The 18,613-nt window shown below is 35.9% G+C and overlaps 1 protein-coding gene across 1 annotated transcript in view; it reads right to left on the reverse strand.

Annotated features, from left to right (window-relative positions):
• Positions 1-8: 8 nt before the first annotated feature.
• Positions 9-18,613, reverse strand: part of LOC116165828 (lachesin-like) — a 58,906-nt gene continuing 40,301 nt past the window's right edge. The window contains exons 7-8 of the mRNA XM_031480515.1: positions 11,348-11,464; positions 9-363 (exon numbers count right to left, since the gene is read on the reverse strand). Of these exons, the coding sequence (XP_031336375.1) occupies positions 299-363; positions 11,348-11,464 (182 nt within the window). The 3' untranslated portion in view covers positions 9-298. The remainder of the gene's footprint in view (positions 364-11,347; positions 11,465-18,613) is intronic.

Raw genomic sequence — 18,613 nt, forward strand, 5'->3', positions numbered from 1 at the left:
GTTTTTCCGATCCACTCTCGAACTACGTCTTAATGGTAATTTTTCCTATGTTAATTCTAAGTTTAATTAAATACAGGCCAACTTAAACTAACGAAAAGTTACACTTTCTAGTGACGTCAGTCTTCATTTAAAACAGATGAACATATACAATTGTACATTTACATTCATGCCTTTTGTTTTTTGTGCAAGCGTCGCTTTTTTTAGCTATCTTAAGGTAGTATTTTGTCATTTTACTACTCCTACTGATGATTGAACTTAATGGATACATTTATTTCAATAGATAATAGACACCATTTATTCACCGTAACAGAAGGTAGAGTAATATAATAAACGTCCACGTTGAAGGTTTCCCTTGGTAGTTTCCTGTAATTAATAAAAATTCGTGTAAATAAATGCGATAGGAAGAATCACTTAAATATTCATTGCATAAAGGCACTTGTGGGTAGGACGGGAAAGCATTGCTGGATTTGGTTTAAACACAACACATATTGTCTTTGATGTGCTCTCTCCCAACGTATATAATATTCCCTTTAGAGTCCATCTTGCATTTAGATAAGTGTTGAAAAGTTTCGAGTTTATATATAAGGAAACTCGTTTGGGAGATTTTCGTACGTTCAAACCAATTCTAATTTACACATTTTGTTATACGGACCATCGAAATATGAAAGCACAAGCACGTATTTCTTGTCATACGTTTCGTACGACATAATTCACCAACTAAAAGTTGTCGGAAATGGAATTTTCTCAATTTCCTATGGTTCGCATTGACCTCCTCGGCTAATGTCCGGTATATTTTGATGCGCATTTACGTCAAAACTTTTAATATTAAAACATATTTTTATATTTAAAAAGAACCGAAGTGACACTAAAATTGCCGCTGATTTATTACTATAAAAGTACAGCGATTCTGACAATTTCCCCGGAAGATAATATTATTGCGCATAGCGCCGGGCATGGGCGGGAAGTGTTTCCAATTAATTGTCCTTATGTAAAGAAACTCAAACTTTAACATTTAGCGGCTGAACAAGGAAGATTTGATTTCAACCCTTGTGAAGTCATTGTACCGTGGGCCAAACTCAGGTGTATACAGCAGTAGCGACGAAATTATTTTTCTGTGTACAACCGGTAAAAATTGTGCCAGGTTTTATCACAAAAAAATTGAGAAAAAAATGTCAAAGTTAAAAAACTTCTTTCGGCAAGACAAAAATTAATTCTAATTAGGAATTACCTATTATCGCGATCTAATTAGAATTATTAAGTTAAGGGGTAAACTTTGTTTTTTTTTTCAAATATATCAATAGAATTCGGAATAAACAAAAATAAATACGGTTTACGGTGGTAACGGTTATATACGATAGTTTTGAAGCAAGCATTTATTTTGCATAGAATATATATTTTTTTATCTATTTAAATAATTTAATTTTTATTTAAACAAATGAAAAATTAAAATAAAATGGAATATATTGTATTAGTTTCAGGAATGATTTATGGGAGGTTTAACTAGATGCACGACACGAATTGGGGTGTAGCCGAGGGCGTATAGCGTCAGTTCTTTTAGGCTATCAGTTCCGGTAAAGTGTAGGACAACGTAATGTTTTCAAAAAGAAACCTTGAATATTCTTATTCTACATCGGAAAATAATAAACTTTCGTCGGAAACCTTTTAGTCTAAACTTATTATTTTTTGAAGACACTCTTCTAAAAGCGCTATTCTTGGATTGAGCTAGGAAACTGTTCGGACAAGAATTTGGCAAATGGTTTGGTTAGCGTTTTCTACTTCTTCCCTCTTGACTGGTTCTTCTGCATTTATTTATTGTATTACTTCCGGATCTACTGTCGTATTGTACACATCTTCGTGGTAGTTTTCCATGTTTGTCCCTGGTTATTTTTTATTGCTCTTATGTCCTTTTATCTCGTCTTAATCTCTTTATTTTCGTCCAGAACACTCTGGTATTCATTTTATGTAGCTCTATTATCTCTTCACCCATTTTCCTCCAGGAATATTGTTGCTTGCACTACGTTTCTTCTTCTTTTGTATACTTTCTTATCTTCCATTTCTTTTGTTTGGACGTATCTTTTCCATGCTGTTTTTTTTCCTTTGCCATTTTTCTTATTTCTTCTGTCCACCAACTTGTCATTTTCGTGTGTTTGTTGTTTTCTTGTCCCACATGTCCTTTCCGCTGCTTTCTTCAGAGTTTCCTTGGAGGTTTTCTTTGTAGTTCTTCGTCTGGTATTTTTCTCCTCTTTCTGCATGTTTCAGTTTGTTTGTTGCCAGCTTGCTATCGTTGCCTCCTTCCTGCTTTTTGGTTAGTCTGGTGTGATATATTCACATGGTCATATCAAGAAACGATTTTACTTTCTAGTCCTGTGTCTCACCCCTCCAGAAATCTAGGTCTATTGCAACGCTAGTGAAGCGAAATTTGTAGCACTTCCAACAAAACGATGTTGCCTCTTTGAAGGCCTTCTCATTGGCACTTAAATTAAAAAGGTGTCTTTATGGAATTGCAGGAAAATAAGGTTAAGTTGTGTAAACGAATAACTCTCAAGCTTTTTGAAGGCGATGTTAATGATGCTGCTAGGGTTCTCTGCTCCTCTGAATGTAAACACCCACCAATGCATAGTGAGGTAAATTATCCTCCCGTTTCTGTTCTTGATTTCCGTTTAACATCCTAGGAAACCATAAAGCTCTGCAATGTTGGTGTTGCTTACTTTTTGGGCTCTTTAACTTATCTACCCGAATTCGTTTTCTGATTGATCTAGAATGAGTTTTTTCATCGATCTCGGAAAATGCACTACCGTTGGTTAGGTACATGTTGATAAATACTCCAAATGGGGTTGAATTAATTTACATTGTGAACTAGTGAAAGGGCCAACGTAATCTTTAGTGTGGACTAAAGCCGAACTGGGGTTGTGCAAGGAGGAAAATGAAACGAATATGTAATGTTTAAGCAGGAAATTGTGGACGAATTTTATCGTTTATGGGTGGAGATGGTGTTGGGCGAAAACTCTCTTGGTACATGTTGGTCGTTCGGATGCAGGGCGAATAATTGGTTTGGTTGTGGAGAAGGATTACACGTCTGTGGGAGCTGGATAACTTGTGTGTTAGGGTAAGGAAGGAATCGAAGAGCATAACATAACTAGTTGTAGTAGGTTGTCTTAAACACGTTATTTTTTAAAGAAAAAAAATCCAAAATCCAATGGAGCAGGAGAAATACCATTGCTTCAGTTGGTGGGAAGCGTTTTTGAATGCCTTGACGCGACAGTAAAATTAGTGGGGGGGGGGGGGGGGGGAGGTTTAAGCAAAGCCGGCGGCGTAATTGTCTACCGTACATAGTAAACTTAACCTGCAACAGTATAAATAAGAACTGAGTTGATCAATCGCTCTTGTAGTCCAGCACGAATTAGCTCAAAAATATTACACTGTGACTGTTCTAGAATTGTTAATTCATGGCATATATAATTTAAAGACGGAAAAATTCGTAAAAAAATGCTTCGTAAAGTTACAACTTTAAAACATAATTTTATAATGGCGTTATGGGCTATTTTAGATGTTACGCGAAGTTTACCAAAAAGTAAGCATAATTTTAAATTAAATACCACGTTTATAGCAGGGAAAGTGAAAAACGCCGAAAGACTCTCAAAAAATATTCACACCATAATTACTCTATTTTAGTATGCGTCATTTCTCGAAAATGTTATGGTTTATCGTAGTCGTTACCATACGCTAATTGACGTTATGATACAATCAAATTCGGTTGTTTGCGACCCACTCTACTGTGGAAAAACTGTATTCCCATTATGGCTTTGCATTTAGGTACACTTAAAACAGTCCCTCTTTCATTGTGACTTCTCGACAATGTAATTCAGTTACAATTATTTGCAAATTCCATGGATAGTGAAATGATTAGTAAAACTAAAGAACTTGGAAGGACTTTGTCATTGGCAAAATAAAGAAAAAACAATAGTCTTAAAAATGAAATATTCTTGGGAACTATGAGTCTGTTGTTTGTAATGAACTCTGCAAAAATAAGTTAACACTATTAGACCTCTGAGTGCTGGAGTACGATAGGAGAGTGGACAGGGTCCACGCGGCGTACCTAGGCCTCAAATTCGGCCCTTTGTACTACCTCCCCGACTAGAGTCACTCGACTCCTCAACGTCACGTGAGATGAACCTAACAATGCTGGAAGGGGAGGCGGATCCACTAGTAGCCATGTCCGGCCAGGACACCCCCAACATGAATCGTCTCAGTTGGACTAGAGTGAGACATTTGCAAGGTATTTGGTGTGTCGTCTCGTCGTCTGTATAAGATCCTCTACAAGATGGTCATTCTACTAAACCCATGCGGTGCATGTGCTTGTTTGGTTTGCAGTGCCCAGAAAGTATGCCCACAAGTAACCTCAGATTCTTTCTTGATAGCCCTGTGCAAGAACACTCCAGGCTATGAGATGGTCGCATTATGTTCATTTTCCACCTACCCTTGTGCTTGGTTTGACTGTCTTGAGTTATTGAGTTGGTTCCAGTTGTAACTGTAAGTGGAAGAGTCGGCTCTGGACCATAAAACACCTGCGTTGAGGTCAGTCGGGCTAACTCATTGGCTTATTACCTTCCGTTCCAGCGTGCTTTTTGACCCATGCGAACTCAAGGGTGTTGCTACTTGCTCTACTAACCTGCTGTCCCTGGAGATTCTGATACGTTTGTTCTTTGTATTATGCATAATGAACCTGCCAACTCTGATTCCAATCAGAGAAATGGGAAGTAGAAAGTTTGCCTAGTGGTTGGGTGATATGGAAGTTCAGTTCTTTGGAGTAAATACCAGTGCCCGTTCCTTCCATTGTTTTAGATCCATCCGTGAATGAATATGTCTCGACTCCATAGCAGCGCATAGGTTTGATCACGGCAGTGTACCTGCACACTCAATTGCATGGCGATTTTCCCAGAAAGCTCTATTTGCTTCTTCGGCTTTGTTCCAATTCCATTTTTTTGTCAAGTGTGATTGTTAGATATTTCACTGACTCTGAAAATTGGAGGTGCTTTTCAAATAGCGGAGGAGTTCAAAGATCTATCTACCTTTTGTTTCCTGTGAAGGGAACAAGCTGCTTTTTATGTAGGGTTGCTGGACAAGGAGTGTTCTCTTCACCATTGCATCAGTCTGCATAGAGTAGTTTCAAATTTGCCGGTTATTAGTATGGACATATCATCCGCATATCCCAGCATATAGTAGCCACTGTCACGGAGGCGATAGAGGAAGCTGTTTACAGTTAAGCTCCACAATAGTGGTGACCCCACCTTGGGGGCAATCCTCTCACCACTGTGCAACTTTTTTGTCTCCAATGCTGACGTGCACATCTCTGAGATTCAGCAGCTGCGCAATCCAGCCTCGTAGGATTTCCGTTACATCGTGGTGGCGTAAAGCCTAAATACTGTTATTAGTCCAGCGATCTCTCAATCCGCTCCACGACGTAGTGCAGGGCTGACTCTGTAGATCTTCCTGGGGAGTACGCGAAAACTGTATCTTGTCTTAAGAAGAAAAGACATCAAAACTGATTGCGCGATATGCTTTAGGTGTAATCACCTGAGCAACCCTTTATGGAGCATCTTGGTAGTCGTTAGAGGACATGCCTATTCAAATGACTCCACAATGGAGTTGGTAAGAAGATATACTTTGTCCTGTAAGTCGGCAGGATCCGAGAGGCGTCAGTATTAAGGGCCCAGCCATCTCCACCTTTCTATTTTGTAACGCCACACGTGTTGTGCTGTGATTGGCTGCGCCATTTTATGGCGGCAAGTTTGAATTTGTGCGGGAGATTTGAATTTTCTACTATAATTGGCTGTGTCATTTTAAATACACAATGTGTAATGATAGTTTTAGAGGGTATTTGTGATCGATGTTATTGTAATAGGTTGATCTGTTGCTATGACGATTGTGGTCGATCATTCTGTTCGTGATGTCATAATGACATAAAATTTTGTTACGCTGCCAATGTTCCAGTGGCAATAGGGTTCTAATTGGTCGGCCATTTTGTTCAGGTACGGTCATTGGAAGCTCGCGCCTCCATTATTTTTTTGCGACGTCACAGACCCTCACCCGTCAACGCGGTAAATTCGAAAATAAATGTATAGGGTATTGCGAGAGTATAATTGATGAAAGATCAGTAGTCATCAATTCTCTAATTGTTGGCAATCCTTCACCTTTTGCTGGACATGTTAAAGTAACTACCCATTTGGAACTTTGGTATGTAGGTACTTTCACCGAATATTAATTCGTGTTAGCACTTTTACTGCGAGTGTAGGGCACGAGGTAGGGCATCTCCGCTGAGTTTATTACGTTTATATTCGTCACATTAATAAAGTCTTTCTTTGAGTGGAACTTTTCCACGTTGTAGAATTTTACATTTTAACATACAGAAGGGCGACTTTGAATTTAATTACGATTTTGTTGTTGCCTTGTGCGATGGATTGAAGGTTTCTGTCTGCGTAAAATTTTATTGAATTTGTTCTTGCATTGCCCTAATGTTTATTAACTAGTAATTGATAATACGTTTGATTGAAATGTAGCATGATTGGTTTTCGAGCCAAAATAAGAGGGGCAAACTCTCTGGCCCCCCTGGTGTGACTGCTACTGATGCGATTTATAGAAACGGACAAGGTATGTGAATGAGAACCATTTCCCTTGAACTGTATAAAGCGATTCCGTCGGTTTCGTGAATGGTTTTCTCAGATTTTACTGATTTCTTTGAAAGGAGCATCAAATAGTTTTGAGTGAGGTCCATAGAATTAACCCTTCGAGATTGCTTTGTTCTTGTTATGCGATGGGTCTCGAAACTCTACCCTGCCCGCAAATATTATACCCCTGTGTTAGATAATTAGACAGGTTATACTTATACGTACTGGCCAAACTAGCAGGCGCCTGAGCTCTATCCATATTCTACGTACCGTGAGCCCTTGAAAGGTGGTGGTACAATATTTTAAATATCGGTGGTTGAAGGTTGAAAACTATTGTAATGTAAAATTGTTAATTGAAGACGAAGTAAGAAAGTTATCCTGGAAGGTTGTCAATATCTCTTTTTTCCTTCCTTGTAATCGACGAAGTCCCTACAGCTATTCTCGTATGACTAAGAGAAGCAACCCTGAATTGAATTTGATTGTTCTGGTAATTAAAGTATTGCATTAAATGTCCCCCCCCCCCTCTTGCGTTGTTATATGTGTCATGGAGGTTTACTTAGTTGTGGAGTTTTGGTTTTGATGCTGCGCAGTGTTTCTTGCCCTTGGACCTGGTATACAGTTTCCCACTGGATTTTACCTCCTGACATTGATCTCGATTGATGGCGACTGGCCGATACCGGTTTTCTCGCTCATCCATCGTTGAAAGTCGTGGACAGTTGGTAAACAACCACACTGAGCGAAAAGTATTGTTTAAATTTAACAAATCAATTTGTTTAGGCCACATTTACTTATCGTTACCTACCGTTTTTAACTTTTAAGATCGTTTATTAAACAATAAGATAGACATTCTTTAATATATAGAAAATCATATAGTATCTGTCTGTATTTTAGATATTAATATACAGGCATAGTATTAAACAAATCACCTTTAGGATTACCGCTTCCAAGTCTAAAATGACATGATACTTTCTAACAATAAAGAATGCTCAACTTATTACTTTACACTTATAAAGTAGGTACTGCATACAGCGAAGTTGATGTGTTGACATCTTGTCTTATTTTTTATCTTGATTTCAAGCATACAGCGTAGTTACCTAATTGAATTAGTCATTAATTAGTGCGGCTACAGGGCTGATATTATAAAACAGTAACGTGCATTGTGAATGTGACTTTCATTTGTTTCTCGAAATCCAACAAATCACATCTGTGGTGTTTCAATTTTACGTTAGAAATATGGACTAATATGGAATCTAGTGAAAATGAGGCGGCGCGCGGGTTTAGCGCTATTTTCCGAAGTGCTTGTAGGTAAGTGAGTACCCATATTAGCCATATTAGTTTCTAAAGTAGTGTAGTAGTACTCTTTTGCATAAATTGATTAATAATAATTAATAATGATGGTACCTATGTCATCATTCCTACCAGAAAACACAAAGTGAGCATACTAGGAGCTCGTTTGCTATATTGTTTTAATTTTTTACTTTTTGGTTTGCCAAAAAAAATTGAAGTTTTGGTTGTTTTACTTGGGAAATAATAATAATAATAATAATAATAAGTTACACGTCCTAGCACAATTAAAAAACACAAAACTCCTTCTTCACAGAAACACACCACATTGTCACAATCCACTCGTATACAACCGAAGCGCAAAAACCTTAACAGCACCACAGGCTCACAAAATACTGCAATATCTCCACCAAAAACCCAAACAACCTCACAAATACGACCTCAGGAACAAAGAAACACCATAAATACAAGTAACGCAACATGCACTACAAAGACAGGTCCACCCAATAAAGTTACACGCCCTAGCACACTTAAAAAACACAAAACTCCTTCTTCACATAAACACACCACGTTATCACAACCCACTCGTATTCAACCCAAACGCAAAGCCAAAGAAACACTTACACAATAAAGTCTATTTAATAAAATTACAGGAATTATTATAATGATATTTTTGTTTTGTTTTCTTCTTTCCTGATAGCGTTGACTATTGTGGCCATTAATAGCTATGCTGGTAAGTATGAATTACATACTATCCGTAGATTTCCAATGCGAGTGTGTGAATATTTTTTTTTTTTTTTTTTCTTTAGAACCCTACATAACTTCACCAGACACAGACACTAATCGTTACTTGATTTTAATCCGTGCGATTAGTTAACCAGGCTAGACCTGAGTTCTCACAAGAAACACCGACCATAATAATAATCTTTAATTCTAAAAATTGTAAATAACAATTACAGAAACGTCAAATCACAAACAAAACATGTATGGACAACAGAAAATATGAGGACTAACAATTCAGGTGCATCCAGTCCAGTCCAGAAATAAATTTTGTTTTTGGTAATGAATGTTGTCTTGGTATACGAGTTCATTGAAAATTACATCCTCATTTTATTTTTAGAATTTGGAAAAAAAAACACAATGGATGAAACCCATAGAATTTTATTAAAAGATCGCGTACCGAATTGAGGATCCCTTTTCGAAGTTGAGTCGTTTAAATTTAATGGAGTGAATTTCACAATTGGTTGCGCGTTGATACTTCTAGACCCAGAGGATGACGGTGAATTACCTGTAGGTATAGTTGGGATTGTAAAGTATATTTTCTACAGAAGATAAAGGTGTGTTTTTATTTTGTAATGTTATTACTAATATACTATACATCCTGATAGGTGTGGTTATATATTGAACACGTTCAACATACATTTGGTTGCTGGTGGGCAATATGTGTTAAATATGTTTAAAGTTAATAAATATTTTGTACCCATCAAGTGCATAATTCTTAAATCACTTTGTGATTAGTAAAGAAATTGTGGTAAGTATCATTTATACCGGAATTAATACAAAACGTTTCTTAATAATAAAATACCATTAGATCTATATTATCAACATATTCCATTATCATTATTAATCAAAATTTAATACCAATTTTGCCTTCTTTAATAGCTAGTAAATATCAAATTTATAGTTATTATACCACATTACTATCAAACAGAGCGAGGCTTAGGGTATAACAATTATATGTTAACAGTTAAAGAATAGCATTATCTTCAAACAAATATGTAGGATTAATTTCAATCATTTATTGCTTATGGTAAAAATACTATTTTTAGGTGTTAAGTTACCTTTACTCACCATAATTGAGTAAACCATTTGGTAACAAAAACATTTTATTTGTTTGTTGACATTTGAACTTAATATTTGTTAACCCAAAATAAAATTTGTTTACTGTAACTAAACTTTTTTCTCAGTGCAGAATGACAAAAATGACAAAAATGGAAGAAATCTCACGCCCTCCCTAGTTACTTTTCAAGAAAGTGAGTGGGGCAGCAATCCTCCAAATGCCGACGGATTGCTGTTAAGCAGCATGATCATGAAACGACAAAAATTATAAACCACCTTGAGATTGGGAGGTGAAAATCGGTTTCAAAAATCTCAAACCCCAATCAGTTGGTTTTCTATTACCGGACCCAATACGTGAAAATTTTAACTTAATGTCTTCCCCATGCTAAAGAAAGTGAAAAAGTTAAATAGAAAACACCCGCTTCCTAAGGGTTGTAAATTACCAGACTCTAAAATTAATTAAAATCATACTGGCAAAAACCTTTTCAGCTGGTCTTCGCATTATGAGTTACAGCGTGTTATTTGCTGGCAAAAATCGATATCTACTACTACCTCTACGATGGAAATTTCAGGCGTCTCTAGTATTGTGTAAATCGAGAGAGTCACTAACGACGAGCGCGCGAATTAATGGAATATTGTATACAATTTGTAAGTAGTAATTTGCTTAAATTGACATATGAAAATACGGAAGGCAGCGTTTTGATAACAACATTTAATGGTTGTATAAGAAAGCACATTAAATGCAGACGGTGCGTCAATTTATATTGCAGGCTTTTAGAACGTAGCTAATTGTTGTTCGGTAGCGCGTTTTTCCGAGAAAAAGTACATTAAGAAATGTGAATGATGTAATTGTCGTTTTTGAGAATGTGTGCAAATTCTCTTTTTGAAAAAAAGCGAATGAGTTTAAAATAAGTGCGCAACTCATCTGTATCAGCAATAATATACGGCTTTAGGGATTTTACTTGTCATAAGAAAGGGAAATTTTACATTAAAAGATCTAATATAATCTTCTTCGTGGCCTGAAAAATATTTAGGTGAAATTTGCATAGCCCAATAGGGGTGGCTTGGAAAGGTAGGAGGGCAACTTTCCAAAGTAAGTTAGTATCTTGTCGGGACACGGCAGTCGACGCAGTCTAGGTATATGTATTATATATCTGGGGGCGATGATACGACTTCAGATCTCTTATATATGTTATGGGTTGGTAGCCAGATAAGTCAATCCCGAGGGGCCGAGTTCTAGTAAAAGAACCGAACATTCGAATGAAAAAAGGATAGCACGTGAACTTCATCCCCTTTCTAAATTATGTACCCTAGTCGCGCATACTACATTTATATGCCCAGAATAAACGGTCAATCTTAAAATTGGAGTCTTCTCCGGTGTCATTTACATATTAAATGTTTTGTGTAAATGCGATTGGTTTGCATTGTGCTTTTTGACCTCTTTTCAGATTAGGTGCTCGAGGGATGTAATTTAATAAGTTTATTCGAGGTGCGACGGTTTCCTTGTACTTTTTGTTGTTGTTTGACAATTTAAGTTAATAGCGTTACTCAATACTCACCTGCAGAGCTCTCTTCGGAGGAAGGCCATTCATAAATCGCCCCTTTGCTGTCGATTTCTGATCCGGATTTTTGTTCCGACTTATCGATTTCATTAAGATTAGATTGATACTTAGAACCTGAAAGCAGATAAGTTAATAAAACTTTAGAGAAAAAAACATAAATTACTGTTTACAGACGCAGATCAAGTTAAACCGACGAAAAGCGGGGCGCGCAGAAGAAATTGGCTACGAATTAAATTTTTATCCTTGGAAAAGTCTGCGCTTTTCTTCCCACTTTTCATTTAAAAATGCTAACAAAACAAAACTTTACATTAATAAATTTAACCCTATTCTTAATCACGTTGCCAACTGCCAGGACTTTTTATATTATATAAAATGAAAAAGTTTACGTGAAAGTTGGCAATTCATGAAAGTACACCCATGCTATTAGTCGAACTTTTTCGTTAACAATATCATTTTTTAATCGATGTTAGCAGAACAAAATTTCATCAATGACGCAATAATTTAGGCACTTTCAATAAACCAACACAAGTATAGGATGGAAAATTACAATTGCATTCTCAATTTCATAGCTTTAATAACAGTATTCAATTTTAGGTTCAACCGACATTCAGATTTTAGAAGCCTCGAAAGCCAGACGCGCAGTTATTTCAATATCATGCCATATAGGTCCATTAGTACGACACAGAAATCAACTATTTATGTGAATATCTCGTTTGTGATTCGCAAATATGTACACTTTTTTTAAGTGGATGTAGTTCTAGGTATATTAAACCGAAATCCTGTAATGAAACAAATAGTATTTTAGCACAACCCTACCTTGGCACCACAGTAACTCTTTTCCATTGCGCATTAAATGCTCTCATAATCGTAAGGAAAATAACTTCCATCAATAGTGAGAATTGCGAAGTCCTAAAACTGTACCTATGCGTAATAACTTTTTCTGAACTACAAGGTTATCCTAAAGTAAGGGATATATTTCAGATTAACAACAGAATGTGAAATGAAATCGATTTCTTAAATAATGGGAATTCTTATGTCCACCAGTGGTTAATGGAAATGTTTGATATGTCGTCCATTTTGCTGATGTACGGTTACCAACCTTTCCTTCAAATTTTACAAAGCGTTTTTTATCATAATAATTCTATAGGTTGCGATGATTACGTCTGACAACTGTATCAGTATTTGCGACACAACAACTTTTTTGTTTTCCATAGATACACTAAAATTCAATTATTCAGGCAACTAGATTCCATTTACTTTTTGCTACTACAGTTTAATTTCTTCAAGTTATATACGACTTTAAAGTATACCCCTTACCTTATGGTGACCCCATACACAGTGCCCCCCCCCCCCCCGATTGCTGGGAAAAATTTTCGAATCGAATTTTGAGCTTCTGATGGGGATCAGTCCTGCTTGGTTGGAAACTAGTTTGCGACAATTTTAGTTTCGAAAAATTATGGGCGCTTTTAATTTCAAATACCTTTTTTTGCATACCAGTAAAGTGCTCTTTGGAGACGAGATACGCATAAATGTTATGCTCAGAATTAAAAACTAAGTAAACTTGCTGAATTTAAAAGTCCTAAGCCCACTTTGATTTTTTCGATGTTTTTATTTTAAACCGGATTTTTAAAGAAATCCGAAAAAATGTTACTTAAAAAAACTGTTCGAAATAGAATGAAGTGTAACTAGTAGCACTTTTAATTCAGAGGAAGTTGATATTTAAGTATTTTAAATAAAATATCGAAGTGTATCGGCTTCAATTTTGCTACACGGTCATCACATTCTATTTTTTTAAGTAACATTTTTTCGGATTTCCTCAAAAAATCCAGTCAAAAAATAAAAAAATAATTCTAAGCAACGTTTTTAATAACATTTGTGCCTAACTAGTCCCCAAAGGGCACATTAATCGTATGCAAAAAACCTTTTTTGGAAATTTCAAAGGCACCCTCGATTTTTGGAATCTAAAATTATGTCACAAATTAGTTTCTAACCAAGCAGGGATGATCCTCAGAAGCTCAAAATTCAATTCAAACATTTCTTGCCTTTTATATTGAGACCATCAAACAATAATTATAAATAAAAATCGTCCAACGATTTATTATTTTGAAATTTTTTCATTTCTCTTACGAAGACAAGAAGACCTCGGAATTCTGGATTTCACCTTTGAATTGCAAAGTATATCTCGGTATCTACACCAGGGGTTGGCAACCTTTTGTTGTAGAAGGGCCAAATATTTTACGCGTAAATTAGTGGGAGCGACACTTGGGCCACATGTAGTTACAGTATACGCACAGTATTTGTGTACAAATATAATTTAAAATTAAAAAAATTATTAGTCGTGAGTGAGATCGAAGGGACTTCAGCGCATTTTTTTAAGACAGATCAGCATTATCCAGTTTTGACTCCATTATCAATAAAATCATGTCGACGGCTACCACATTCTCTTTGTCGGTACCCACATCCGACCTCCCGTCCCGACGTCCCCTGTTTCATTTTCTGACGTAGATCTGGTCACTATTGGCATAAACTTTCATTAATTGTTCACTTAAACACAACCCGACACCTGCCACCAGTGTAACGTCAATTTAATTACCTGCTTTGGTTATTACATCTAATTAAAAATAAATTTGTCATAAAATGAATTAATTTATAACAGTAATTGCTATTTATCACTTACAATTTATAACTCAAGCGCATCGAAGTTGGAACAGACTGAAATACGCTACAATTTCCAATTATTCTAAAACGGTTCGGAATGTTCTACAATAAACGCGTCATTTTTCCTGGAAGGATTGCGTCACATTCGCCTTCGCTCTTATCTTTCATGGCGCCTCGATGCCTATCGGGATTTCCGCTACAATGTGAAATGAAAACTAATGGTTGCTATTTCAAAAAAATATACCCCCTTTGACCATGCAGAAGTACACCACTGACCACAAATTTAAAGTACGTAGATTGGTAGCAAATTTTTTATAATTTTGGATACCATCAAGTTTCTTTAAAGACATCTTATTTTGAAGATATATCTATTTCTGGTCTATATTTTTAAGTGAGTGGGGTTTCTGCCAAAGGCAGCTTTACCAACCTAACCCACCACACATTTACAAACATCATGTGTACGTTTTTATGGGTATCAGCACCTAGAGTAATGATGGATCACCCTGTATGAGCTGAATTTAAATTTTTGTTAAAGTTAAATGTGGTCGCCAATTTAGATTGGATCATATCATAAAGTCAGTATCATTTGTTTAAGAATTATTAGATGTTTTTGTTTAAATAATCGCCTTGTTAATTTGAAAAAGTTAGGGATATCCAGAAGTAATTGAGTTGTGTTAATTTAAACGTTTATCTTTGCCGATAAGTCGTCCGTTATCGCTCTGTAAAAGCTAAGATAAGCAGGTGTGCTCGCCGAAAGTAAACGCAGGTGTTTGTTTATCGACGAGGAGTTTGCGTTTGAAAACGTGAGACGCCGGTGAGTCGTGGGATGCGGCAGGATGGTCTCTGGTTACCGGAAAGAATCAATGAATCTGATTGGATCGATGAGGTTCGTTGATGGGTGGAAAAGGTTTGCCTCGGGGGATGGATGTCAATAAAGAAAAGTAAAGTAAAGCAGTGGGAAGTTTGTTGTTCTGAGACCACCAGGACATTCGTGTTGAGCTGTGAGCGAAGTTGGATCAGTCACCTGTAAATTAGCGCAGCGATAAGTGAAGTTATCCATCACCCAAACAGTCACATTTACCATATAAAATTTATATAAATAATTTATATAAATTTATCCATATAAAATGTATGCTTTGCAATTTTGCGAATCCTATACACATCTCGAATTCTATCCACATTGCAGTTTATAAGCAACAAATCTTTAAGTACTTCATTGTTTTAATGCATAATTACATTTCATTCATTTCGAATTTCCTCTTTAAAATAATTTAGTTCTTGTTTAATTTCCTGCCTTAATTCGAGTAGATCAGAGTCCCTGACATAACTGAATTTACTTCAATTTGTTATTGATAAGAGAAAGGTATCTATAGACTTTGGTGGAAACGCAAGGTATTTATGTCAAATTTGAGACGAAGGTCGTTGATTGCATGTGCTCTAGAAGCACTAGAAGCGATGGGTCATAATGGAAGTCGATCGTTAATGGTTTCTGTTTTGAGTTGTTGGAATGCCCTTTGGCATTATTGGGTCCAAACCTATTGACTTCCTTTGTGAAGACGCAGAGGGTAAGTAATGGAAGACCTCGCATAATAGGTTCCCACCATTTCCAAGAATCGGGATTTTTAGGTTCCCTTTTTCGAAATTTTGTTATATTTGACACAGTGCCCTAAATATTGAATTTGAGTTTTGAAAAACGAACATTTTGAAGTGTTCAGTTACAAGTCGTTCTTTTCAACCTTTCAAGACAAACTGTCTTGCATTCTTCAAAGGTAGAGCCGTGGAAAATTATGCAGTTGGCCAAAATCGGATCGAGGATTCCGTAAAATTCGCTTGGCGGAACAGGTCGTTCTTTGATGAAAACATGGTCTTCAACTCGAAGTAGGTGTACATATTTTGTTGAGGTGGATCCTAGGGTGGACCAGTCTTGATAGTCCCGTATGCCCCGAATGAGTTGGACTTGGACACGCAACAATGTTTCCGCAGTACTGGCTTGACAATTTTAGGTGCGGCCCGTCTTGATACAAAGACAGGAAACTGTGTTAGGCAACCAACATGTTTCACTTAGGGTACAAATGGGTTTCAAGCAAATGAACAATGTCTTGAACAGGGCTTTGTGTTTGAAGATCACTTTTCTGAGGTTGACCAGCTATAGAGCGTTTTTTGTCTTATCGCGTAAACAAAATGCTATGAATTCCCATTCACTTAATACACAGGTGTTCCTTCTACACGAAAATAAAACCTAACAAATAATTTCTAAAGATACAAAAATTCTATACGAAAACAACTTTATCATTTTTCAATGTCTAATCAAACAAAATAAAAACAATATTTAGTAATTTTATCTAATAATGGCTTAAACTCACTTTAACACAAAGACCAACCATCCATTGCATAATCAGTCTTTGTGATAAACATAAAATAATTACGCAAAGTATCTCAAAATCAGGTGTGGTAAGACAGTTACGCAGAAAAAAGGTACAGTGAGATACATTCCGGTAGTCGGAAGGTTAATAAAAATCTTGTGACCGTAACACAACGTTATAAATTCAATAAGTCCGAGTTAATCACTTACAGTACTTGTCACCATAATGTGTTGAGGAAAAAAGTTTTCCTTGTTGTGGCATTTCTGTGGAAACAGCGAAATATTATTGGAACGCTGAAACAGAGGTAACGTGACTAGCTACAATCAACCTAAATAAACTCTAGTGATTGAATTGCTTACATAAGACAGTTGATGTATCTTTTCATCGAAGCGGAGACATGACATTATTCAAATTTCTCGAGACGCACTTGTAAGTCCTAATGCATTACTGTTGACTTCAGTAATGAAAAATACATTATTTGTATTGTACAGAGTGAAAGAAAACCAAAACAAAAATTCGATTCGCGTTTATAAATCATACTCACTTCAGATTTAATGAATTCCTCATTTCATACAACGAACACGTTTAAACGAAAATTGGGAATTGCAAATGTTCATCGCTGCTAGCTATGACATTTATTTGAAACAGGAACACGAATCCGAATTTTTAATGAGAGAGTATACACCAAAAAGAGTCGAACGTGGTAGGGTCACTGATTCCGCTGCTGCAAAGTAGAAATGCAATTTAAAGACGTACAGTAGAAATGAACAAGGTTTTTTGGAGCGATTGTAATTATGGATTTTAAATGAAACTATAAATGCGTGGCTTTGTCATTTATTTTGCGTTGTGTATTTTGATGTACTTGAAATACATAGAAGAGACTTTTAGGAACGTTCCTTTTCGTTTCTAGCATTTGAATGAGGTACAACAAGATGTATTGTGTTACTTGAAGTTTTTGACGTCAGTGCTGCGACGGGTACAAATTTGTTTTGGTATTGCGAACATATGCGCTCAAAATACCAAAACCCTTTTTGTTCTCATATAGGTTATATGATTTCGAACATATTGAGCCATAGACGTATTTTACAATTTCAATTTATAAGTCTGGAACAAGAGGAAATAAAACCCAATCCATTTTTAATTCTCATTCACGTATCGTAACTGACCATCACAATTGATATTGGTAAAAAGAGATAGAGTAGAAGATCGGTATAACAAGCACCAAAAATTAAATTACGTGGGTCAAAACTCTCAACTCAAATAAACATTACAGTTAATTATATTTCCGATAGAAGGACCAATTAGAAAATCGGATTAAATTCATCTAATTAATAAGATCGGATATAAAACCTTTCATAAAATCACTGGCAATAAAAACATAAAATATAAAGATTAAAATACATTTTCACTTTCAAGAGCTTTCCGCGTTCCTTTTCTGCGTAATTCGCAACAAACCTTATACGTTTAATGGAACAGATGTCAAAGAAATAAGGAACAATTCAGAAATAAAATCAATATTAAAATTGATTTCTTTTACTGTCAATTTACCTGTTCAGCTTGTAGTTGAGCTACAACTTGCCACGCAATTAACGTTAAGGGTAGTTGGATCTTTACATTTCATACAGATATGAATATTATTTAGATTCAGAATGGATGCACGATGCTTTTACGTATTCAAGACTAAAATAAGATGAATTGAATGTTATACTAAAATGTTGTATACCAAATTAACTTATAGCGTGCTTCAAGTGTACCCGTTGAATAGACGTCGATTTTCATCCCTTTCTTTATTCGTATAGCTTTCCAAATTTATAAACGCTGAATATTTAAAGTCACTCCAAGACTTTAACAAATTTTTCGTAGTCGGGAAGAGCGCACGTTTTTTTTCATGTTTGCGGTTTGCTTCAACATTCATTTATCTCCACTTTGACAATTGAAAAAATCCTCGCATTACATTTTACCTTCCAATTAACTTTATACATATTTTATATTAAATGTAAATACTGATTTTTTTTTAATAATGCGAATATCCATTAAAACGTTTGAGCACGAAGAGTAGACTGATACGTTGGGGCAATTACTTGATAGATGTGGCACATTGGGATGTTCACTCATACTCCCATACATTCTTGTGCAATTTTTGATTAATCATTTAAAATTCAAAACCTTTTCTTTAATTTTGGTACAATTGAAATTTTTCCCTTTAGTTAGGTTCATTATTTGCACTGGGGACCATTAGTCT

The sequence above is a fragment of the Photinus pyralis genome, unplaced genomic scaffold (genome assembly GCF_008802855.1).
Source record: "Photinus pyralis isolate 1611_PpyrPB1 unplaced genomic scaffold, Ppyr1.3 Ppyr1.4_LG3a, whole genome shotgun sequence".
In the NCBI taxonomy this organism is placed as follows: Eukaryota; Metazoa; Arthropoda; class Insecta; order Coleoptera; family Lampyridae; genus Photinus; species Photinus pyralis.